Source organism: Arvicola amphibius, chromosome 17 (genome assembly GCF_903992535.2).
Source record: "Arvicola amphibius chromosome 17, mArvAmp1.2, whole genome shotgun sequence".
NCBI classification, from domain to species: domain Eukaryota; kingdom Metazoa; phylum Chordata; class Mammalia; order Rodentia; family Cricetidae; genus Arvicola; species Arvicola amphibius.
Window position 1 is genome coordinate 29471753 of NC_052063.2, and position 23110 is coordinate 29494862.

General features: G+C 36.3%; 1 protein-coding gene across 7 annotated transcripts in view; it reads right to left on the reverse strand.

Annotated features, from left to right (window-relative positions):
* Positions 1-23110, reverse strand: part of Cnot2 (CCR4-NOT transcription complex subunit 2) — a 90813-nt gene that overhangs the window by 4997 nt on the left and 62706 nt on the right. For 6 of the 7 annotated variants that reach the window (XM_038314393.1, XM_038314390.1, XM_038314392.1 and 3 more), the window contains 11 exons: positions 15501-15648; positions 14680-14862; positions 12210-12289; positions 9574-9699; positions 7774-7898; positions 6744-6864; positions 6495-6651; positions 3576-3637; positions 3443-3492; positions 2319-2419; positions 897-1041 (listed from right to left, as the gene is read on the reverse strand). In XM_038314393.1, coding sequence (XP_038170321.1) covers positions 897-1041; positions 2319-2419; positions 3443-3492; positions 3576-3637; positions 6495-6651; positions 6744-6864; positions 7774-7898; positions 9574-9699; positions 12210-12289; positions 14680-14862; positions 15501-15648 — 1298 coding nt within the window. The remainder of the gene's footprint in view (positions 1-896; positions 1042-2318; positions 2420-3442; positions 3493-3575; positions 3638-6494; positions 6652-6743; positions 6865-7773; positions 7899-9573; positions 9700-12209; positions 12290-14679; positions 14863-15500; positions 15649-23110) is intronic. The other variant, XM_038314395.1, reaches the window with a different exon arrangement.

Below are 23110 nucleotides of genomic sequence, written 5' to 3' on the forward strand. Positions count from 1 at the left end.
TTTTTAAATTTCTTTTAAGTTTTATAAGAAATTCTAAAAGTCCAAGCTTTTCAATGGTTTATATTTGATAACACTTCAAACTATCTTAAAATGTAAAACATTCTATCAACTTATTACACTGAAAAAAATCACCCCAAAGCAACAAGAAAATATTGCCCAAAGAACTAATTTGTCAGAAATACTATTCTTCTGTTTAATCTTTTGTAGCACTAAGAATCACTGATGGAAAGTATATCCAAAGACATAGAGTTGGGAGTTCTCTGAAACTAATAAGTGTGGGTTATATTTACCATCAAGGTGACTGAGCAAAACACCAGTTACCTCACACCAGCATTAAATATCTACTCACACAGAAATTTACACAATGCAAAAGGAGAAATTTTCTTTGACAGAATGACTTTGTAAAGCAAAGTTATAAAATCAAAATAGAACAAAATAAACCTTTCCTTACAGCCTATTCTCCTCAATGTTCATTCATAGGAACAATCAATGGTGAGTGTTTGCAATTCTGCATTAGATGATCTGCAAATAAAATACCCAGCCACCTTCCCTGAAAAGCGTGCAGAACCTTTAACAAACTGCTTTTAGATAAAATGTCACACCCTGTGTAAACTATAACAATAAAATGAAAATATGTGACTGGGATTGTAAATAATGTGGCAGTCATAAAAATATTTCAAATGTTAACAAGTCTTACTCCAAATCATAAAAATCTCTTACCAAATTTAATAAATTTTCTATTAGTGAAATGAGTTGTTTCTGAAGACTTCTATGAGGCATGGCAAATATCTGACACATTATTGGAATAGACATATTGTTACATATTAACAAACAAAGGAAGTTTTAAATGACTATCTATATATTCATACATTTTACACATGGAAAAAAAAATATACCTTAGCTACTTTCCTCCAGTTCAGACAGTCAAAGAAGTAATATGTTCCCCTCTCATATGTATTGGTTTTCATAGTGGGCTCCATGCCTGGTGCTCTGGTAATCCACACCCGTTCTTCTTTGTGGTATCTCCAATCACGGTTAAAACTTCAATTTTTAAAAGAGAAAGATAAGTTAATTTTTCCTATGACCCATGTTAAACATTTATACATGTGGTAAGCCTTTTCTCAGAAAAGTTATATCTAAAGTATATACATATGGAAGGGTCTTTATCTGGCTCTACTATAAAGTATAGTTATTCAAATACAGTAAGATAACTTCTTTTGTTCCAAAAGCACATTTTTTAGTACAAATAATTTAATTAAGTTGAATAAACTTTATGTAGACAAAATAATTTAGAAGTTATGAGTGATATAATAAAACTTGGGCAGACCAAAGAAAGAGGCAAACTAACAGCCTGGTGACTTGCACTACTACGTAAGTTATTAAGTAAGAAGCCAATTTGAATAGATTACTTAAATTCATACAACTTTACAGTCATGATGACAATAGAACAGCCATTTCATAAAGTTTAATTTTTTAACTTTGAATCATAAACCGTCAAAATCTCTAAGAGGATATCATCAGAACCCAAGTGATGATCTATAGCACTTAGAAACTGGTTAGCAACATCCAGAGGAACAGATGTCCCCTGATGATGGACTTCCATATAAATACATGCTTTCCTACAAACAGTTTGGTAGCTCACAAACACAAATGACATGACACAAAAGCCAAATACAGATATACAAGTGATTTGATACATTTATTTATGACTAGATTAAAAGGAATAGGTGGTAATCCTCATTTCACAAAAATGAGAGGGAAACAGTGAAAAAAGTGAATTCTCTCAACTGAGAAATTTTAAACCTGACAATTCAGAATCAACATAGAGGCACAGGTATGCAGGGTCTTGTCTATTTAATAATCAAATGACACATATTAAATAACGAGATTCTGTGTCTATTCATCATAAACATCTGTGGTTCTTCAAGAATCACAACCAAACTCATTCAAAAACTTCAATTCACTAAGCGTGTCACTTCATATAGTTGGAATTAGGTCTAAAATTCTTTTTAGGTTACAGTGATTATACAGCTGCAGAACACTTTCAATATAAACAAAATTCATTTTACTAAATATAAAAATAATCCCCAATCTCTCCTTTATACTTTTGTTGTTCCCCTGATGGTCCAGGGAATGACTAAAGCCTGGAGGTGCTAGGCAAGCACTTCACCACCGAAAACATCCCTGCCAACAACTTCAATTGGGCAGGGAGGAGAATTTTCAGTAAAAACAAAAAGTTGTAACCATCATCATTTTAAACACCTTCAGAACATCCAAGATATGCTAGGAGAGAAAGTGGTAAGATACTCTGAACATACAGCTCTACCGCAGCTAAGAGTTGTAACACATCTCCTCCATTCATGTAATAGAGATAGAAGAGGAGGTCTTCTCCGTATCGGCCAAGCTTGATTGCAGCCAGCTATGAAAGACAGAAAGATTGTTATGAACTGTAAACCAAAAATGTAAAATTTAATTGTTGCTACTAAAATAAAAATTGGAAGGATAAACAGAAATCTTTACTTAGCGCAGACAACTGTCATTTCATAATTATGCTGCCAGGGAGTCAGTTTTCTAGCATTTCTTCATCTAAATGAATAAAGTTACTTAATGAACCCTAATCCTAACTCAAAAGAATGAGTGTATATGTAAGTATTCCATGGAGTGCCAGCTACACAGACCTGCAAATGCGGAATCTATATGCAGTGATTCACAAACCATTCTGAGATTTCCAGCAACCACAGATGGTAAGGAGAAAAACCATAAAGACAGCACTCTATTTTGTGTAAAGGGATGGCTAAAGGATAATGTTTTCGCATTTCCCTACAAGGTAGAAAACAGCCCACAAAACTATAAACTACACGTAAGTGCCACAGCTCAAAATCTCATATTATCAAAGTATCGACCTAGTCGCTTGGCTTCTGTGCATCATCCCAATGCAGTCTCCCCTATTATGTTCCGGTGGCAGTTGTGAATGTAGGACATTCTCCAGCACTTCTCACACTGTACTAAGATTCTGGAACACTTAGGCAACTGTAGCCTCAGGGCTACATTTCTGGTGGGGCACAGACGGTGTGAAGAGGCTAACTTCAAAAGGGGTTGTGGTTTATCTGGATAAGTTTGCAAAGAAGTAAAAGCTTCCTTAAGCATAAAACGAGAGAGTCAGGAGAATAAGGACCAAACTTCCTAAGTCAGTTTATTGTCATCAACTATGGTTACTATGGTTACAATTAATAATTGTAGAAAATATCAGTCCTAACACTGGTTTTTAAAGCAAGTCCCAAAACATTAGTATTGTTAACAAAAAACAGAATTGTTATACATAACTGAATGAGCATACAAAAGTATATCCCAAAGATTGCTACTAGACTATCATGCTGTCTGGCCTGAAAATGGTACCAGGAAAGGAGATAAATCCACACTGAGAACAGTATGCTACACTCACCTTATCCCTAATGTGAATGTTCGTTAAATATTCAGATGGAACATGGAAGTCTGTATAAAGAAAAAACACTCTTATTAACCGATTCTTAGAAAACGCTTTTTAAAAGATTCTAAACATAAATAGATCCTCCTACCTATGTCCTGAGGCCGACAAGGCGAAGATGCCCAGGGTGATGCAAATTTGGGGTAGAGATTTCTGAACAAGAGGTAAAAAAAAAAAAAAAAAAAAAAGCCACTTTAAAGAATAAAGTAGTAAAATATATTTATAACTTAATTTTGGTAAAATAAGTTTTATAAAAGACTTGAAATAAAAACTGAGCACCGTTCCTGGTTCCCTTTCTGGAGTTTCCTGCAACTTTCTAGCAGCAAAATGAAAAGGGGGCTGCTTCCTTCAGCACTCTACCACAGGACACACAGCGCAGAAATTACAAACACTTAGGTACATAATTTAAATGTTCTACTTTCAATGAGCTATAATTAACAGTGATTTTAATTCATTTATATATCATTCTCCAATTTAATTACTTTCCATGTATACCTTATTCAAATGTGTAAGCATTAGGAGCAAGAGTTCATACTTACCAGGTATTTATTTGTTTATGTGCATGCTATTACCTCCACCTGGAACTTTCCTAGGTGCTCTGAGCACAGTAACTGAACAAAGACTGCTGACACCATACAACTTACTTTCGATTTAAGTATATGGAGGATTGGATGCAGGCAATAATTAACATAATAAATAGTTTATTCAGGGAGGGCTTGAAAGTAGGGAAATGGTTGTATAATTAAGTGAGGTGGTCAATTTAAATAAGATTTGATAAATTTAGATTTAAACAAATAAAAAGAATATGATAAAGATAATCACAGGTAATATCTGGTAAACATTGTATCAGTCAAGGGAAATAAGAGAAAAACCATGACAGACACATCTGGACATGAGAGGCAGAAGACGACGACCAGTGAAAGCACGATGAGCAAAGGAAAGAGCTGCCGAGGTAAAGTAGGGAGAAAGGAAGAACAAGGTGAACAGGGGAGGGCTGTTCTTCAGGGAGTTCTTAAGTAGAACAACAAATCTGCGGGTGGTGCTGAGCAGAGCAACAGCCTATTCAGAAGGATTACCTTGAGTGCAACATAAAGCTGTACAGAAAGGGGAGAAGGAAAACCAAGACTCCCTGCTTGGTGATCCACTGACAAAACTTCCAGGCAACAAGCCAGAGGGGCAGCAATGTAGTGAAAATGTGATTCGATTCCGTGTCTATCTGAGAGGACTTCATCTAAGGGAGAAGGAAGGAGAGAACTAAGATAATGCTAGGTTTCTCCAAGTATAACCAAGACTGAAAAGCATAGACAGTGTGGGCTGGAACCAGATCAGTTAAGAAGTATTTAATTGGTAATGGTACCTAAAGTCTCAAGTTCAGGAGAGAAGTCTGGAATGTTCAATCTACATGGTCCTTCAAAGCACAAGACTGGACAAGATCATCATGGAATCAACAAAGAGGACTAATTCAAAGGTCAAGGACAGGCAGTGTCACCAGCATGGGAAATGGAGAGGGATGAGCTAAGGTGACCAGATGAGAAGAACATCTTCAAGATTAAGAGAAAGAGCATCTCATGGTCCACTTGGTTTACTTCCAGAACATGGTTTAGCGGAGTGGTGAGAGCAGAAACCTAACTAAAATGGGCAAATTAGAAAAGTTAAGATGATTCATTTGAGATGCTTTGCTTCAAAAAATAAATTAAAAATGTGACTGACAGTAACTCAGGAGGTTGAATCAAGATAAAAGTTATTTTGATACTAATGGAAAAATAAGTTTTTCTCCATGTGACTAGAAATGGCCAAACAGAAGTATTGTGAGTTAGATGGAAATACAAGTGCCTGCAATATTACTTAGTCAGAAGCAGGAGGACTTAAAGAGTCACCCTGAATTACACCAGCAAGACCGTTTTGGGGTAGAGTGCTTGCCCTACATTTCTATAACCTAGCTTGAGATACTAGCACCAGAGAGAGCAGAAGACGTTAAGATTCACACTCATGGAAAGTTTTAAGTAGGAAGCAGGGACCAAACACTCTGGCACAGGTGTGTGAGATTAAGATGGGTAGGACCAGGTGGCACGGGTGTCAGATGAGGATTGAGGTAGGACCAGGTGATGCCCTCTTCCATTCGCTTCCACTCTTCTCTGTAAGGAGAACATTATTTGAGAGTTATGGACTGGAGAAAAGATACTAATAGCTTGCTGAAACACAAAATAGTCACATGGGATGTAACAGCAGCAAAGAATGAACAAGCAGTCAAAAGCAAAGAAAAAGTTGTAAATGGACTATGCATATCAGGTATGAGTATGTTCCAGAGCACGAGTGTAAAGCAGGAGTAGATGATGGAACTGTCGCTCTTCCACAGTCCACCCAGTAGGTGGATCAAGAATGAAACAAGCAGACAGAACAAGGGTAATGGGAAGAAGAACACAACTGAGAGAAGGCCAAAACAATCAAGAGTCACATAAATCAGATATTATAACTGACTATAAAATTTAATGGTGAGAAGGAAGTGGAAGAGGTAAAAACATCAAGGAAGGTAGAAGAATAAATGGATGAAAAATCCCAACAGAATCAAATGACTAACTATGTCCCAGCACGAGAGAGAAGGGAAGTAGTGATGGTCAGACAGCAGGGTAAAGTCAACCTATGAAGAGACTCAGTTCCTAATAATGACAAGATCAATGCAGCAGATAAGGATTTGGCTTGGGGGCGGCCAAATTCCTTGTAGATAGATCCTTACAGAACAGTATTTCTCAGTGACGATGGGCTAATAATGGAAGGAATGACCCCAAGAGTTAAGCAGGCAGTAGCAAGTAGTAGCAGATAATAGAATGTGATGATAAAATTAACTACAAGTTTGAGGCTGTCCCGGGCAGCAAAGGATATATTAAAATGCCTACGATGCTGCCTCGATTATTCTGTCTTTAAAAAGAAAGAGGTAACTTTACAGTGATCTACTAAATGCTAGAAGTTTATTTACAAATATGGAAGAAAAAAAAAAAAAAAAAACACTTACTCAGGAGAGTTCAGATTGAGGCCTAATGTTGTCAAGTCACTTCCTAAAGCAAGATGTACCATTCCTGGGTCTGTCTCTGCTGCCCTGATAAATGTTAACAAGCCAATCATTCCAAATTGGTCCGTCACCATCCCTTGAGGAATGTTAGTAACTCGACCTGGTTAAGAAAAACAGTTATTTTTATTTTCTATTAGGGAAAATAGAGAAAATGTACTTTAAAATATCTCTGACATATTTATGGAGTCCCACCATCAGGTAACACCTGGATCCCCTTTTTCTGCTGATTATTGTTTTGTGTTGTTGAACTTTTATCTCCAGGGAATTTGGGTCCATCTGTACTTGAAGTCGTCTTCCCCGTTGTATTCAAATTCTAGTATAGAAAAAAAGTGTGACATTAAAATGTGCAAATTATGCAAGTTTAAATTTATTAACATCATGCTAGCTATTCACTATTATATTTAAAAGGTAGTAATTACCTGTTTTCTACTCAAATATTCTGTTCCCCAAACTGCCTCATGGTAACCAAATAAATACAGTGTCTACACATGACTATTTAAAACATAAGAAAGCTAGAGAAAATGGGTTTTTATTTTTTTAATCTCAGAGAATAGATCACAGGGGATGGGGGAAACCTTTCTTTCTCGGGGTTTTTATACCTTGGGAACACACACTTTAGTTACAGTCAACACTTACATACAAGAGAAGAATTACACAAACTACAGCACTTGAGACATTACCAGACAACCTCTGAGGAAAACTAGGAATGTGCACACTTTGTAAGTCACAGATGTCCATTCTTACCCAACAATTCTCTTGACAATTTCGCTTATCAATACCCCATCACACATACAAAAAAAAAGCTACTTGCAGTGAATAGTAGAAGAAATCAACACCCTTGTTAAATCAGGAAGAAGCTGAGTCGGCTGAATCAACACAGGTATAAAAATGTGTATAAAGATTCTTCAAGGAGAAAACTTACTCAAGAAAAACACAGCTCCTTAGAAGTCTATATTATCAAACTTCATGGGATCCAGCTGACAGGGACTACAATAAAAGTCTAAATTAACTGACAAGTTCAACAGAAATTGGCAAACCTATATGAAATAGGAAAAAAATAGGCTATCTTCTAGTTACAAAGCTTTCCACATTCTTCAGAAGTTAGATTATTACAGTGTTCAAAATCAATAGTTCCGAAGCAGTATCTAGTAAGTAACTGTTAATGGAAGACCAGTCTACAAGGAGAACACTACAATCACATCCATGAATCTCCGGTACTTACAGATTTGCTGTCGTCATTACTTGACGTTGGGTCTTTATAGCTGGAACCAGGTAATGCTGGAAAGTCTTCATTGTGTATTGAGAAGTCCTGGGATTGCTCATTTGCAGGTTTTGTTACCATTCCAACTATGTAATGAAAATAATCCAGAAAATTATAATTGGATCTATAATACTGTCATACAAATTACACAAAAAGTTAACTTTGCTCATAATGTACCAAGTTTTTTCTTAAAGCATGTAAAACGATAATTCAAAAATTAGTATTCAGGATAATAATAAAGAATTAAATTTTGATTTACTGCTGAAAAAAACTCAACATATAAAGCAATATAAGGAAAATAAGTGGTTATCCTGCAACTCTAATCTAATGTTCTATATGTGCTTAAGATAGGATCTGATATTGGTAGGTAATATTAGCCAAAATGTTGGCTTACAGGCTAGCTTTAAATATCTGACTAGATGTCACAAACACGTTAGCTGTCAAAATAAAAATGAACACAATAAAAATTTTAAAAAATGTCAGTATTCTACTTAAAAGTGACTTACAGAGTGAGCAAATTGCAACCAATTATAAAACAATTCCACTTTATTTCTCATTTTCTTGGACTCCATGTTACAGATGTAAAACATGCAAGAACTGGGAAATAATCTTCCCACTATGCTTGTCATTAGTCAGGCCCTTATTGGAGAACAAAATCCAGTTTGGGGCTCCACAATTCAAGAAGGAAATGGAGAAACTAGAGATGGTCCAAGGAGAGCAACGGGAATGTTTAAAGGGATGGAAAAAGGACCTATGAGGAAAGGTTAAAAACATTAGCATCTGAACTGAGACTCAAGTAGCCAGGTACTCAACTCCCAGGGCAGGTCACATTTCGTTATTTCGGGAAAACAGATTTGGAAGCTTTAAAATATAAAGTTTTCCCTCTACACATTATTTTTATTCATATTCAGGAAGTACAGAAATTGAAATCCTTGACTGATAATGGAGAGAATATGTCTATTTTAAAATAGCTGACAAATTAACTCATCTAATTACTGTCTTACTATTGTTCCTTATCAGGTCTCACGCCCTAGAGACAATGTCATAGAAATGTCTATAAATTGTTATGTCTAGACTGTTAATGCAAATGATACTCCCCTAACATGTTTTTCAGCTCTACTAGCCAAATTCTTATCTTACTAGAGACTGTAAAAAAGAATAATTAGGGATATTAATGATGGTCAAGAATCTATAAAACTAAAAATCTTAAGCACTGGTTCTCGAAAGGGATTACAATCTTTTCAAGAGGACATTTGCTAATAATGTCTAGGAAGGTGTGTCACAATGGATGTTGCTGGCATGTGCTAGGCTAAAGCCAGAACTGTACTAAATAGTCTATGCCCTCACACCACCTGTTTTCTGAAGAGAATTATCCAGCCCCAGTGTCAACAGTGTGACTCAGAGAAACACCTCAATGCACAGTCATTGTTAATCACCAGGAATATAGTCTCTTGAAAACTGTGGGGTCAACTAACAAAAGCCCAACCACAAAAATAATCACTTATATATAGCAAATTAAAACATGGAGAACAGAAAAAATAACTTCTGAGTACCAATGAAGTCAGCATTTAGGTTACAAACTTTTACCAATGAACCATGCATGTTATTGTGGATACATGGGGGAAAAGTTTTCAAATATGAATTCTGACAAAATAACACTAGTCTGATTTGACAACATAACACATATGACCAACACAGAGACACACATGTGTATACACATGACTATAACTTCAATTGGCCATCACTAAAAATCTTGATTACCGTAAGGTGCTCTTCCGGCCAAGGGGTTTATTAATGGGGTGGGGTTGCCACTTCCTTCCCTTCTACTTCGGTCTGCTAATGCTGGGAAATCTGACAGGTCCAACCCTGTCACATTTTCACTGCCATCTAAATGGTAAGAAAGAATAGTCATTACTGATTCTACAGACATTTAAAATGAGACTATGAAAACCAAAATGTAACTGAAAACAACAGGTGTCCTCTTTAATAATGCAGAGTGGTGTGATACATATACAGGTAAGATACTGTGGACTGACTTGTGTCACTGAATTTTCTAATAACCAAGGAAAGCAGCATGCAGCCAGCACATTAACATACCCAATTCTAGAGATTTAAGAGATAGAGAGTGGGGTTATACATTATATCTCCCAATAGAAGGGGCAATAAAAACTTACAGCTTATTAGGGAACAAGAATTAAACTTTTTAGATATAACTGGATGGATGGGGCTGTATTTGGTTTACTTGAAAATTCACCAGTAAGGTATGATGATGACATTACCTTTCCGGACAAATGTCCAGATAGACTCTGAGGCAAACAGTAGACAGAGAACCCCTGATACTTCTGTCTTGTACACTATTAGTTTGAGATTAAAAATGTGTACACATGTATGCATATGTTAGCTACAGGCAAGGATGGACTATTCCTATGTCTCAGGAGCAGGTGGGGAATATAGGAATGACAAAACCTAATTTATATTACCTGTTGATACACAGTAGGCGCTCAATAAATATACTGGATAAAGAATTTATCCCTTTTGCATTAAATTGCTACCATTAGAAACAAACATTTAACTGAATTTCCTATTTTAACCGTTTTTCTCTCAACTTTCAGTGTTCCTAACCTTGAATTTGAATTTTAAGTCACTTAATTTTCTACCTACAATTTACCCTGTACTATAATTTTTCTTTAATCTAGGTTTCTCCTTGTTTTATAAGCATGTATAGTTTTGGGGCCATTTTCCAATTAATTTTGATCTTTCTCAAAATATTACAATTATAAGAATCAACTATTAACTATCCTAAGATTAACTGATTTTTTTAAAAAAGACTTTATTAACACACCAAGGTGGTAATTTCAAAATACAAGGGAAAAGGTAAAGATAAACTATCTCACACAAATTATTAAAAAACATTTGTGAATTTTCCATTAAAAGTACAATATGGATAAAGCAAAAGAAATGAAAATCTTTACTGTTTTAATTTATAAAGTAATATCTCTCAAATTATGATTAATTGTAATTTTTCTCCAAGTAAAAATTAACTTTTAATACACATTCTTAAGTCTTCCAATGTCCAATTAAAAATTGTCATGTGTTAGGTGAGACTATAATTTAACCAGCAATTTATAGTTTCCCAAATGTAAACTTAGGAAAAGTCTTGAAAGCAATTTTTCCAGTACAAAACCTAGGAATTTAAAAATTCTGAAGCTTCATAGCAGCAAAATAAAACATCATTCAGTTGAAATGTAAGAAGTAGCCTTTCATAATGATTTCACATTAAGTATGAAAGTGTATACTTAAATACACTTTATTGAGGTATACAACAAAGTTAATATACCCTAAAATCACCCCCAGAAAACTATAAAATTTAAATGCTTATAATCTTCCATTCCTTTCAATGGTTTTAACCTTGGTTGATCCATTTCAGATGTTCAACAAACCACCTCAACACTCAGAAGTCAAAAGCTTAGAGCTACCACACATGGAGGCTTCCTGTCAAGTCTCTTCTCATATTGATGCATGTTCTACCTCACAGGCTATTCTTCCTGTCAAGTCTCTTCTCATATTGATGCATGTTCTACCTCACAGGCTATTCTTCCTGTCAAGTCTCTTCTCATGTCGATGCATGCTCTACCTCACAGGCTATTCTTCCTGTCAAGCCTCTTCTCATGTCGATGCATGTTCTACCTCACAGGCTATTCACCTGCGCTCCACCCAATAGCCTGTTTATTTGCCCAGCAGTCATGGCAACACCCCTCACTTTCTCACTGACAGAGGACAGGGGCAACGAAACCAGCACCACCACTCCAGAGCTGCCTTCTTCTGTCTGAGCAATTGGGAAAAGGAACCAACAAACTTTAGTTTTTGCCAAAAATCAAATTAGTTTGCAGGTAGCTCAATCTTAAATAATACTGGAACAAAATGTGTAAGGATTAAAGGTGAAAGTCTGTATTAAAGCTATTGTAAAATGGCCCCTCCAGCAGACTCCTTTCAACCTGAGCCTCTATGATCAGAATGTCCTGCCACCCAATTCAGGCTACACTCTTGTTATCAGGGATAGGGCCAAGAATAAGAAGAGTTCTGAAGAAGAAAAAACCAAACAAACCAAGATTCTGAGGCACAAATACAGACTAAATTAGTATTGACTCTTTACATATTAAAAAAATGATGTTATGACACAAAATACTACATTACAAGACCAGGTCGGGGGAAACACTGACATTGCTCTCTACCGTTTAGCTCATTCCTATCTATCCCTGGCAGCTTTTCACTAAATTCAATTCTACTATCTAAAACAGTCAAATTCTATTAATGTTTAGAGAACAGTATGTTAAACTGCTTGTATTTCAGAACTCTACTGTACTTTTAGTAGGGTACTAGCTCCAGAATAAGCTTACCTGTTCCATTAAAAATGTTACTTGATAAGGAGTTATTCATTCCAAATGCCTGATTCCTGTTCATTCCAAATCCAGACATACTGGGTACATAGAAAATAATTTTAGATATACAGTAAGAACACTAACTTAGAAATGAAGAAAAACAAAAGTATATACTTTTGGTCTCCTCATATAAAATAACAATATTTCAAAACCAATGCTAATTTGAGAGTATAATCTTCATTTTTATTTAAAAATTTTTCTGAAACTCTTCAATGAACAAGAAAGAACCAAACAGTTTAAATAAATTAATTTTAAAAACAAAGAAACTTACTTATGAATGTTGAAAAACGAAGATTAAGGGTACCATTTTATGGCCTTAGTGTGCTATCTTGCTGGAGAAATTCAACTTTCTCAAAATGCAGGTAGGTTTAGGATCCCTCCCTCACCCCGCCTTGAACACTTGCTTTCTCTTCTCTGATTGGTAAAGCTTGCTTTTCAGTGTTAAGTCTTCTCTTCACAACCTCTGTATTTCCCAACTACTCATTTCCATGAATTCATGTCTTACTGACCCTTTCATTTGACCCGAATTAAACTGACCAGGTACTTTTTTCAAAAACTGAATTCAGTGTTCTAAAACACATTATTTTATCTCTATATAGCTTAGCTTTCATGTACCTAACAGAAAAAAATTTCTATAGCACTCCCAATTTTAATGTACAACACAATTTCTGAAAATAATTACAAATAACCCCCTTTTGTTTTGTATAAACCTAAGCAGGACAAAACAAAGAAACAAAGGAAGAAAGGAAGGGAGGGAAGGAGGGAGGGAGGGAGGGAGGGAGGGAGGGAGGGAGGGAACTTAGAAAAAGGCCAGATAATTAAGAATGTCAGTAAGAATTATTAATGACAACTGCACACAGAAACTCCTCTATCATTCAATGATCTTCTGATAGGTCTGTATGCCTGTGAAAGCACCTCTAAGAATGTGAAGGTGACAGCTCTAACCGCTCTGCCTAAATCTGAAAAACTAGCCACCTTTTGGTGAGCTATGCAGTTAATGGGCAATATTCCAAGGCAGAGTAGGTGAGTAAAAATAAACATCCCCCGATTACGCTAGAGCTGCTGGTTGTATAGGGACCTCAACCACGGGTTCAGAATCCAAGTGAAGCCGTTCATATGAGTATCAGTAGCACATATAAGCAGGGATGGAAAGCTTTACCACAGTGACACTTTTTACGCAAAGTATTTCCTGAATAATTAAAATGTGAAAAATAAAAGTAAAACTTTAAATCTAAAAATATATTCACTGAACAAGAATGCAGAAAGACGTAATAAAGTTCAAGCAATACAGTTAAGAATCTATCAAAAGGTAAAAGCTGTAAAACCACGCTGCAAATAATTTATTAAAAACTTAAGATATGTAGACCCTGCATAGACTAACTGGAGATTATGGGCTAAAGTTGAAGAGGAAGTGTGCTAACACCCATTTTAGTGCAGAGTTGACAGCGGATAGAAGAATCCGATTAAGATGTGGGAGCAACAATTAAGTGAAGGTACTTTCTTTCACTCTATAGTTTTTTGTAAAAATTAAGTATAAACATAGTATGATATGTGATTCAAACTTACATGTTCTTTTGCAAGAAAGTCTTACATTTAAGATACAACTCTAACGCTACCCAAACCACGTAAACATACCAGCAAAATTAATCACTGTTCTTTTTTTAAAACAATATTTATTTATTTATTATGTATACAATATTCTCTCTGTGTGTATGCCTGCAGGCCAGAAGAGGGCACCAGACCCCATTACAGATAGTTGTGAGCCACCATGTGGTTGCTGGGAATTGAACTCAGGACCTTTGGAAGAGCAGGCAATGCTCTTAACCTCTGAGCCATCTCTCCAGCCCTGAATCACTGTTCTTATTTGTACAAAACATGCAATGGATAGCAAGAAATAGAAGGAAAAATCCCAGGGTTTTCTTGTTTTGTTTTCAAATTCTAACACAAAATTTAAAAGAGCACTGTTTGGAAATAGTCTTTCGTTATGAGCACCCAAAGTACTTTAGCACAGAAGGTACCTAAGCGATGCATAACTAACGCACGGCTGTAAAAATCAAGCACATTTTCCTTCAGTCATGTTCATAAACTCAGAACTCTTAGCACCCAAGCACATAAACTTTACTTAATAATGAATGGAATAAACAAAAAAGATTTGCTTAGTGACAACCCATGAACATTCCCTTTCTAATACTACCATCAACAGAAAGAATTAATGTGCTTTGTAAAAGAGTAACATCTTTCTAAGAACATGTTCTAAGTTTAGAAAGGGTTAAGGATTGTGATGGGAAACACATCTTAGCTCACAAATAGACGATAAACACACCTGTGAGACAGGAGCCACAACTTAGAAACAAAGGGCTGGGTATGGAAAGGCAAGCCTGAGGATACCCCCAAAGACAATTATATGCAGTATCAATAAACATCTTACCTGTTCACAGTAAAAGGCTGTCGAGAAGGCTGCTGCTTTGGCATACATATTATGCTTGGCGAGCTTCTGTTGGGGCTACCTAACCCTGAACTGCTCATGCTATTTGTCCTGCTAGGAATTCCAATGCCCTGACCAACCTGGGAGTGGTTCATCATATTCCTAGGATTCATAGGCAAAATACCCCTGAAAAAGAAGTCCATACACTAAATAAGCTCTCTACAATCACTCATTAAAATTCTATATAAATAATCAATTGCTCTAACCCCTAGAATTTCAATTACACATTCCAGTTGTATTCCTACTCTTATAGAGGAACTAAAAAAGGTGCCATCATAGATGAGAACTATTGGGGCAACTATGATAAAAATTATAAATGCTTTTCACATATATTTAAAATAACTTCATTCAAAATTCCTGTCATCTTATTCTCTTGATCTTAATAATACATATAATCCATGTTATCTGTTTTATTTCACTCCAAGTGAGCAGTAGAGGTGTGGTGAGGGGCAAGCAAAGAATACAGCTATCTGGGGAGTCATTTTAAATTGAACATAATTGGGGAAGAGGTAGACAGCTTTTGCAAAAGCTCCCCAGGAGGTGATTAAACCTTGATCTATGCAGTGACAACTAGCACACAGCTTCTAGATCAAAGCGCTACACTACATTTTCACTGCAATGACATCAAATGAGCATAAGAACTGTTTTCTTAGTGAAAGGCACTGAACCAGATAATCAAGTAATTAATTACCGTATTAAAAAATTAAAAGCTTGCTTACTCTACCAAATACATTCTGGAAGTATCCTGGCCCATGAATAAATACCTGCTTGGAGATGGAGGCGTGTGAAGTGGCATTGTTGGTACCCCTGTTGTTGGCGTGACGTGGCTCGGTAACTGAGTGCCTTGTGATAAGCTGCGATTTAACTGAGGGGCATTGTTGCTCATCCCCCTCATTGGAAGGCCTAATGCACCTAATAAGAAAATTCAGAAGAAGGAAATTCATTGCCATCAGGAATGAAATTGGTATCCATCTTCTGGAGTTGGCAATCTAGAACACTTTAAAATGATCTAATAGTCAACTAACTGCAAATGGACTCTGATTTTCAATAAAAGTTCTAGTCTAAAATTTAGTATTTTGATTATCTTTTTGTATTATTTCCACATTACTATCTTATGATAAGCTATGTTAATAATTATAACAAATGAGATGTTACATAATACAAACTGTTCTCAAATTCATTAAGGGCATATTTGTGAAACTGGCACATACAAATATGCCTTTAAGAAATTCTGCTATCTTGTGTGTTTTGTTTTAATTTACAATTAATGTACACAGAAAAGACATTCATAGCTGGGCGGTGGTAGCGCACATCTTTAATCCCAGCACTTGGGAGGCAGAGACGGGGATCTCTGAGTTCGAGGCCAGCCTGGTCTATAAGAGCTAGTTCCAAGACAGGCCCCAAAGCTACAGAAAAACCCTGTCTCAAAAAGACCACCCCCCCCCCAAAAAAGAGGGAAAAGACAATCATTCCCATTTTATCATAGTATCTTAAATCTTATATTATCCTTTGCAAATCCACTTTAGAGAAAATCTATTTAATGCATACTTCTTAACATTGCAATTTTTACAAACCCAATACATAATGTTTTGTAATTTCTAAAAAATCAATTTGATATAGGTATGATTAAAAACTTGGAGTGATTCAAAAAGATTTATTCAAACTATAAGGCTCCTGTATTTCTCTAGCACATCTGGGGCCAGATGCAGGAATTGACATGTTGCCTGGGTGTACTTTTTAAAGACTACTGAGATTTGCAGTTCAGATATAAAATTCAAAAGTATTAATCAAATTGGACAAACTTACTTTTTACATGCTTGACACACTATTATTTTCAGATGACAAAAATATAAATTATTTTGAGATTCAGAATAGAGAGTTAATATTCTATGCATGTTCATCTTCCTCAAAGGCATACAGGATCATTTGTGTTGCCATCCTATCTGTCTATGAATGCCTCCTCTTTCCTTCATCTTTCTCACCTGCGTGCTTTCAGGGCTTTCTTTTCAGCTTGTTGAATACTGACACACTGGTCAATCAAACTTATTTCAAACTGAAGCTAAATAAAGAAAAAAGGCTGACCAGAAAATAATGACTTGAGTGTTGGGGATTTAAGACGGTATTTCCCTTACTGTTTCAGTTTTGGGTCTGAGCATTTCAAAGCTCTGAAGAGTCTGAGTCTATGCCTTTCACATAGTGTACTACATGTACCATACTCTTTCTCAAACACCTTTGTAAAGTGTGTCTTTTGGCACAATACTGTTCTCACAGGGACTCCACTAACAGCTACTTGAAACTCTCAGAATCTCTCCAAGCCCTTGGAGGAGAACTGACCTAGAGTGTGCACTGGCTGGCCACTCTATTTTATTTGTGTCTAGACACTGTTGTGGTGACCTTAATAATGCTACAGCCTACTATCATTTTCTCTAAACCTGGGACAAAATAAGGAAGAAAAAAGATTAAAAATCAGCCTACTCAAGATTCCTCCACAAGAAACAGTGCTTTCCCTCCCTCAACCGTGCAGTTTTCCTATAGGTCCTGTGACTGGCTCCAGAATAAACCATCAAAATGGTAATTTTCCTCTCACACATTTCCTGGGTGGTTACCGTGCAGCAAACACTACACAATCTGTTAGGGAAACAGCAGTGCGTAAGACAGAAAAGGCTCCTGAACTCAGGTGCTCTCTACACCTAGTGTCTTAAAGTCAGCTCTAGATGAAAATGTCCAGCAAGAGTGTATCTGCCAGTTATTCAGTGTCAAAGTTATACACTTTAGGTCTTAAAGATCACCTATTCTCACCTACTCTGTCTACATTTTACAGATAAGAAATCTGATCCTTGGATAAGTTAACCGACTTCTCCAAGGCAACAACACAGAGAACTAAGACTAGAATTCGGTCAGATCTCTTTAACTCCTAGTGTTCTTGAATGGCAGTACCATGCTAGGCAGAATCAATGGTGTTCACAATGTGAGTGTCCAATAACACATTTCATCTTTTTTTTTCCTTCCAGCCTCCTTTTGGCTGTGTCTCTAGCTGTGGGATATTTACCAATCATCTTTGCATCTGCCAATCCTAAATTGTCTATCTCGTCTCCTCTCCCATTCTAGTTTCCTTCTTTTTAATACTTGTCCATTCTCCTTTCCTTTTCATTATTCTTACACTGGAATTCATACGTCCTCCAAAATTTACTATCCTTTTGGCCTCTTTAAAGAAATCAGTAGGTCCTACAAAAGACTTTACAGTCACTTTCCGTATATGTATTTTTTCTGTCTGTTCTGTATAACAAAAATTTCTAATTTTAGAACTATTTTAAATATTGTACATAATTTAAATACTGGCAGAAAATTCTGGCCAAGAAAACAAGAATAAGTAATGCTTTTTATTTTAATGAAACACTGGCCAATTCCAGTTAATTTATAATTAGTGGTGAAGGAAGACAATCTGGAGAAAATATACTTCAATGTTAGCCTCCAAATTCATCTTGGTTAAACACAGCTAATAAATCCAACACATTCATTTTGTTGAAATATCTACAAAAGATGAAAAGAAAAGAATATATACTACGAACTGTTATTACCAATTCTTAAATATTTGATAGTTATTTGAAGTTTAACTTAAAACGGAAGTTCTTTACAACAATAAAAACACTCAATGAAAGCATACAGGGATTTATTTTTAGGAGACAAAATATTATTACATTGGAGATACTTGAGTCAAACTAAGACTAACTGGATAGGTATAAACGGAGGGGAGAAAATTTAATCTTCTAACTATAAATAATAACACAAAGTCATCTCCACAATATCAGGGCAAGAACAGAGCATGTGAAAGGAAAACTCAAGCGACTGCTGCTGACGGCATAAAAGATCTTCAAAGGGTGAAGCACAGGACGTGTGCAGGAGCCTGCAAATGAGTGTCTGGGAGGTGAGAATGAAGTTAATGACCTAACAAACTTTACCACTTCTTGTAACTAAAGAATTTTATAAGGAAGATACTTTTCTACCCCTATTTTTACACATAAAGAATGAAAAGACAAACGTCAATTGAAAAGGTTATGGTGCTGAATCAACTCTTCTTTTAGGAAGATTCTGGGTACATATTTTAAATAGAGTCCTACCTCTTATTTGGCAAGATATGCTTAACAAATAATGAATTAAAGTCTTCAAGGATTCTTTTTCATAAAACCCTAAGAAAAAGTGATTTAAGCATCCCAAGCATTGGTGACAGGCCCAGTCGGTAGAGATGTCCCCAAGCCTGAACTCAAGTTCTCTCTCTAGGACCCAAGTGGTAGAAAAAAGTACAACTGACTTCGAAGTTGCCCCCAACATGAGCGTCATGGAACACACGTGGCCTAATATAAATGTACACAAAGTTTTTAACTAATGAAAAAATGTAAGTATTCCATGAATGATTTCTAGTAAAAGAGCAGCTTCACAACTAGTACCTTAGGTACTTATAGCAAATTGTTCCATCCACAGAAGTCCCTTTGCTAGAGATATTAATAATCTAGAGGAAAGCTGAGTTATAGTACAGAATCCTGGTACCTGAGTGAAGGCCTGAACAATCAGTCTCCTTTCATTATACCCAGGTGTCTAAACTTCCGGAAAAGTTCTGTGCCATGCCCAAACTAACAATAGTGCAAAGTAGAGCTTGATCTCCATGATTTTTTACCTACAACCTACGCTGCAGATAATTATTTCAAGGTAAAATTATGTCATTTTATTTCCTTCATAAAATCCAAAGAATTTACAAACAGAAAAAAAAAAAATTCTTAGATCAGCCAAGTTATACATGAAGAGCTAAGACGAGCCATTAAATTGCTTTCTTAGCATCACAGCAGCCGAGCTGGAGCAATGGCTCAGGGCTAGGATGACATACTGATCTTGGAAAGGACCTAAGTTGGGTTCTCAGCACCCACAATTAGAAGCCTTACAACCACCCGGAATTCTAATTCCAATAGATCCGATGCTCTCTGGTCTCCATAGGCTTACACATGTGGGTGCACATAAACTTATAGGCACACAAACATATACAGAAATAAAACTCATGTTTAAAACAATCACAAGCAACAAATCAGAAAGGCATCAATCTAGTTTGTGATTCCTCTCACAATTGACATTACTTGTATGTTCTTATAGTTGTTGCTGACCGTTGTTTCTTCTTTAGAAACTGTAGCTTACTTTAACTTTGGGGGATTCAGGGGTTACCAGTATAATCTCTACCCTAAACCATCCCAGTCTTTTTAGAAGGGACAGTGTTTCTGGAACCACTATTCTATAGTAGTAAGTACAACCATAATTTAGTCTTTAGAATTCTGCCATGACCCCAAAGAAGAAAGGTTTTCTAACATTTCACTGCTTAGATACTCTGTGTATGATTAACAATCATTCTTGAATCCCCCTCTTCTCTTCCAATCTGTCCCTATATCTTCACTATTCACTGTTCACTCACTAAGAATGCCTTCCCTTCTTTTGCATACTATGTAACACATATACAGATGGAAGGATTAGGCCAGTCCCTGTGTTTGAATACATATACAGTAACTCAGTAGGCATGGGACTAGAAAAGGTCTCCTGGAGACTATATGCATGTAATAATGATCACGATTTAAACAGGAAGACAAGATGGTGGCAGGAGTGTTGCAAAATCAGGTGGCTACAGATAGCATGACAATTAAGTCTGAGAGAAGACAAGCTGTATGAAAATGAAGACAGGTGAGCAATGTAAATGTGCTGCCTACAATCCCTGATATTCAGGATGTCTAGAAAACAAGGGGGAGGAAAAAGGAAGAAGAAAAATTACAGACCTGAAGGAGAACTTGCCTTACCCAAACTAAGGAGATACCAGATGAGAAATATGGATGGAACACACTGGTTTCAAAACTAGCTACAAGAAGCTGTTGCGAACCCCAGAGAATACTAGCCAGCAGGAGCTCCTCAGGACCATTTCCCATGGAGCAGTGACACACACTTCCCAAGGTAAACTTGGTATTCTTCTTCAACTAAGTTTCCAGTGTAGATTGTGAACACCCATTCACAAAATGATACAGGTCTCAAACCTTATAAAAATGCTAATTTATCTTCTCAAACTGTACATAGTAAGTTGTATAAACTTTATTTCCAAAATATCCCAAATCTGCCTACTTCTCAGCCACTAGCCAAATTCCTGGTTTCTAGAGTCTTGTCTCTTATTCTTTCCCCATTCAGTCCACCTTCTACACAGCAAAGTGATGGTTCAAAATGAAACGGCACCATAAAACCTTTGCTACTACATTTAGAACATATTTAAATTACTATTTTTTATTTTATATTTATTTATTTTGTGTGCGAATGTAAGCACATGTGTGTAGAGGTCAAGGACAACTTGTAATCTGTTTTTCTTTCCATCAGGTAAGTTCTCATGTCAAAAGGTTGGTAGCAGTTGCCGTTACACACTGAGCCATCACGTGGGCTGGATTCTTTATTTCTTAAATTTTATTTTTTTCATGTGTATGGATGTTTAGCCACTTGTGTGCCTGGTTCCCAAGAAGGCCAGAAGAGGACGTTAGATCCTCTGGAATCACAGTTACAGATAGTTTTAATGTGTCACATGGGCGATGGGTCTTCTAAGAGTAACCAGTGCTTGTCATCTCTGAGCCATCTCTCCAGCCTTCTCTGAATTATTTAGTGATTTTTACCAGACTTCCTATAATCAGAGATACCCACTCTCTCACTGCTCTCTTCTCATCCAGTAAACTGATTCTCTCGCTCTCCTGTCATTAAATGAATTATTAGATTTTCCATGCTTCCTGTACCCAAAAAGACCCCTCAATATCACTCATTTTAGGGACTATCTTCCTTACAGTCAGGTGTCCACATTACATTTTAATTCCTGAGAGACAGAGCAGTCTTTTTGCTCGATTCAGGTAAAGCATGAACCCCTCACTCATCTCATTAGCTCACCCAAGTTTTGTACTACTCATTACTAGGACTCTGGTAGTTCCTTTCTTTGCCTACGTGTTTATTCTGTTTCTTCCCATTAAAGTACTGTGAAAGGTAGGAACTTTATTATTTGTTATAGTCTTGATTAGATCTTGGAATATAACCACATTCAGAGTTGTACTCAGTAAATACATAATGAATGAATAAATCCTATCACAATGTCTTCAGTAGACAGTTCAGTAGATTCTTGGAATCTGCAGATTCAACACTAGTAATTTCTATGCAAATGATTCACTGGGTCATTTCAGGTTTCAGAAGCTCTATTCCTAGCTCATGTTCCGAGCACCACTCTCATAAAGAAGCCTAGTTCTGGCTCCACCACTTGTCCTCTCTATGACCATGCAAGTTCCTTAACACTTCATGGAGTTGGGAAAAGTCATGCACAGTAAATACTGAAATATTAGTGTTCCCCCATATTTTTACTGTGCCCACAACAGCTGAAGGAGTCAACAATGTTAACGGTGAAGAAAAATGAGACAATCTAATAAAGTGACAGTTTTCACCGGAAAACAGACATAAGGGGGAAAAGTTATGATACAACTTTGATCTATAATTTGGAAAGTTATGAAAAATTTTGAGGTATATTTTACACAAAAGGGAAGATTATTCTTACTATTATATGAAACCAATTAACAACCAGAAAGTTTCCTATTCCCTATACTGTTTCATACCAGACCTATCTAAGGGCTTATACTATTAGCTGATCTACTTATCTTCCTTGTTATAAATTCAGCAAATATTTACTGAGTGCTTTCCATAAAACAAAGTACCAATAACACAAAGACAATTAATATACAATAAGGAACTGCAGCAGCACCCGCCATAGCAGTGGGCCTGCACAGACAGGGTAAGGGAGAGTGGTATCATCCATATACATCTCTGGTGTCTGGAATGATATGCTATGTGTATTAGTCACTCAACAAGCATGTAAAACTCAGTTCCTAAAGCAATGCGAGTCACTATTCTGTATTGAACAATGTCACTGTCATCAGTTTTAAACCATGTCAACTGTGCTCTTTTGCTCTACAAAGTATACTATGTTTATACACGAGTCTCAGTCACAGGAATTAGATACGCTATGCCACCACTCACAAACCAGGAGTTGAAATCCTAGAAAGATTTTTCTTTCTCAAATAATGGCCTGAGACCTTTCAGAATCCAGACAACTATGTCTATAATACAGCATCAGGACAGTTAGTTAACTAACTGCCTATACTTAATACACACTTTAGGAAGTACTAGATAATGTTTCCTTTTTCTCCAGTCCCAAGATTGTAAATACTTACACTCCAACTATGTAACTACTTCATTTCAATGCAATGAAGATCTAGCCCATTTCAATCAGTACACAGTTTTACAGAGCCCAGAGACAGGAAGGCTGCAAAACTGACTC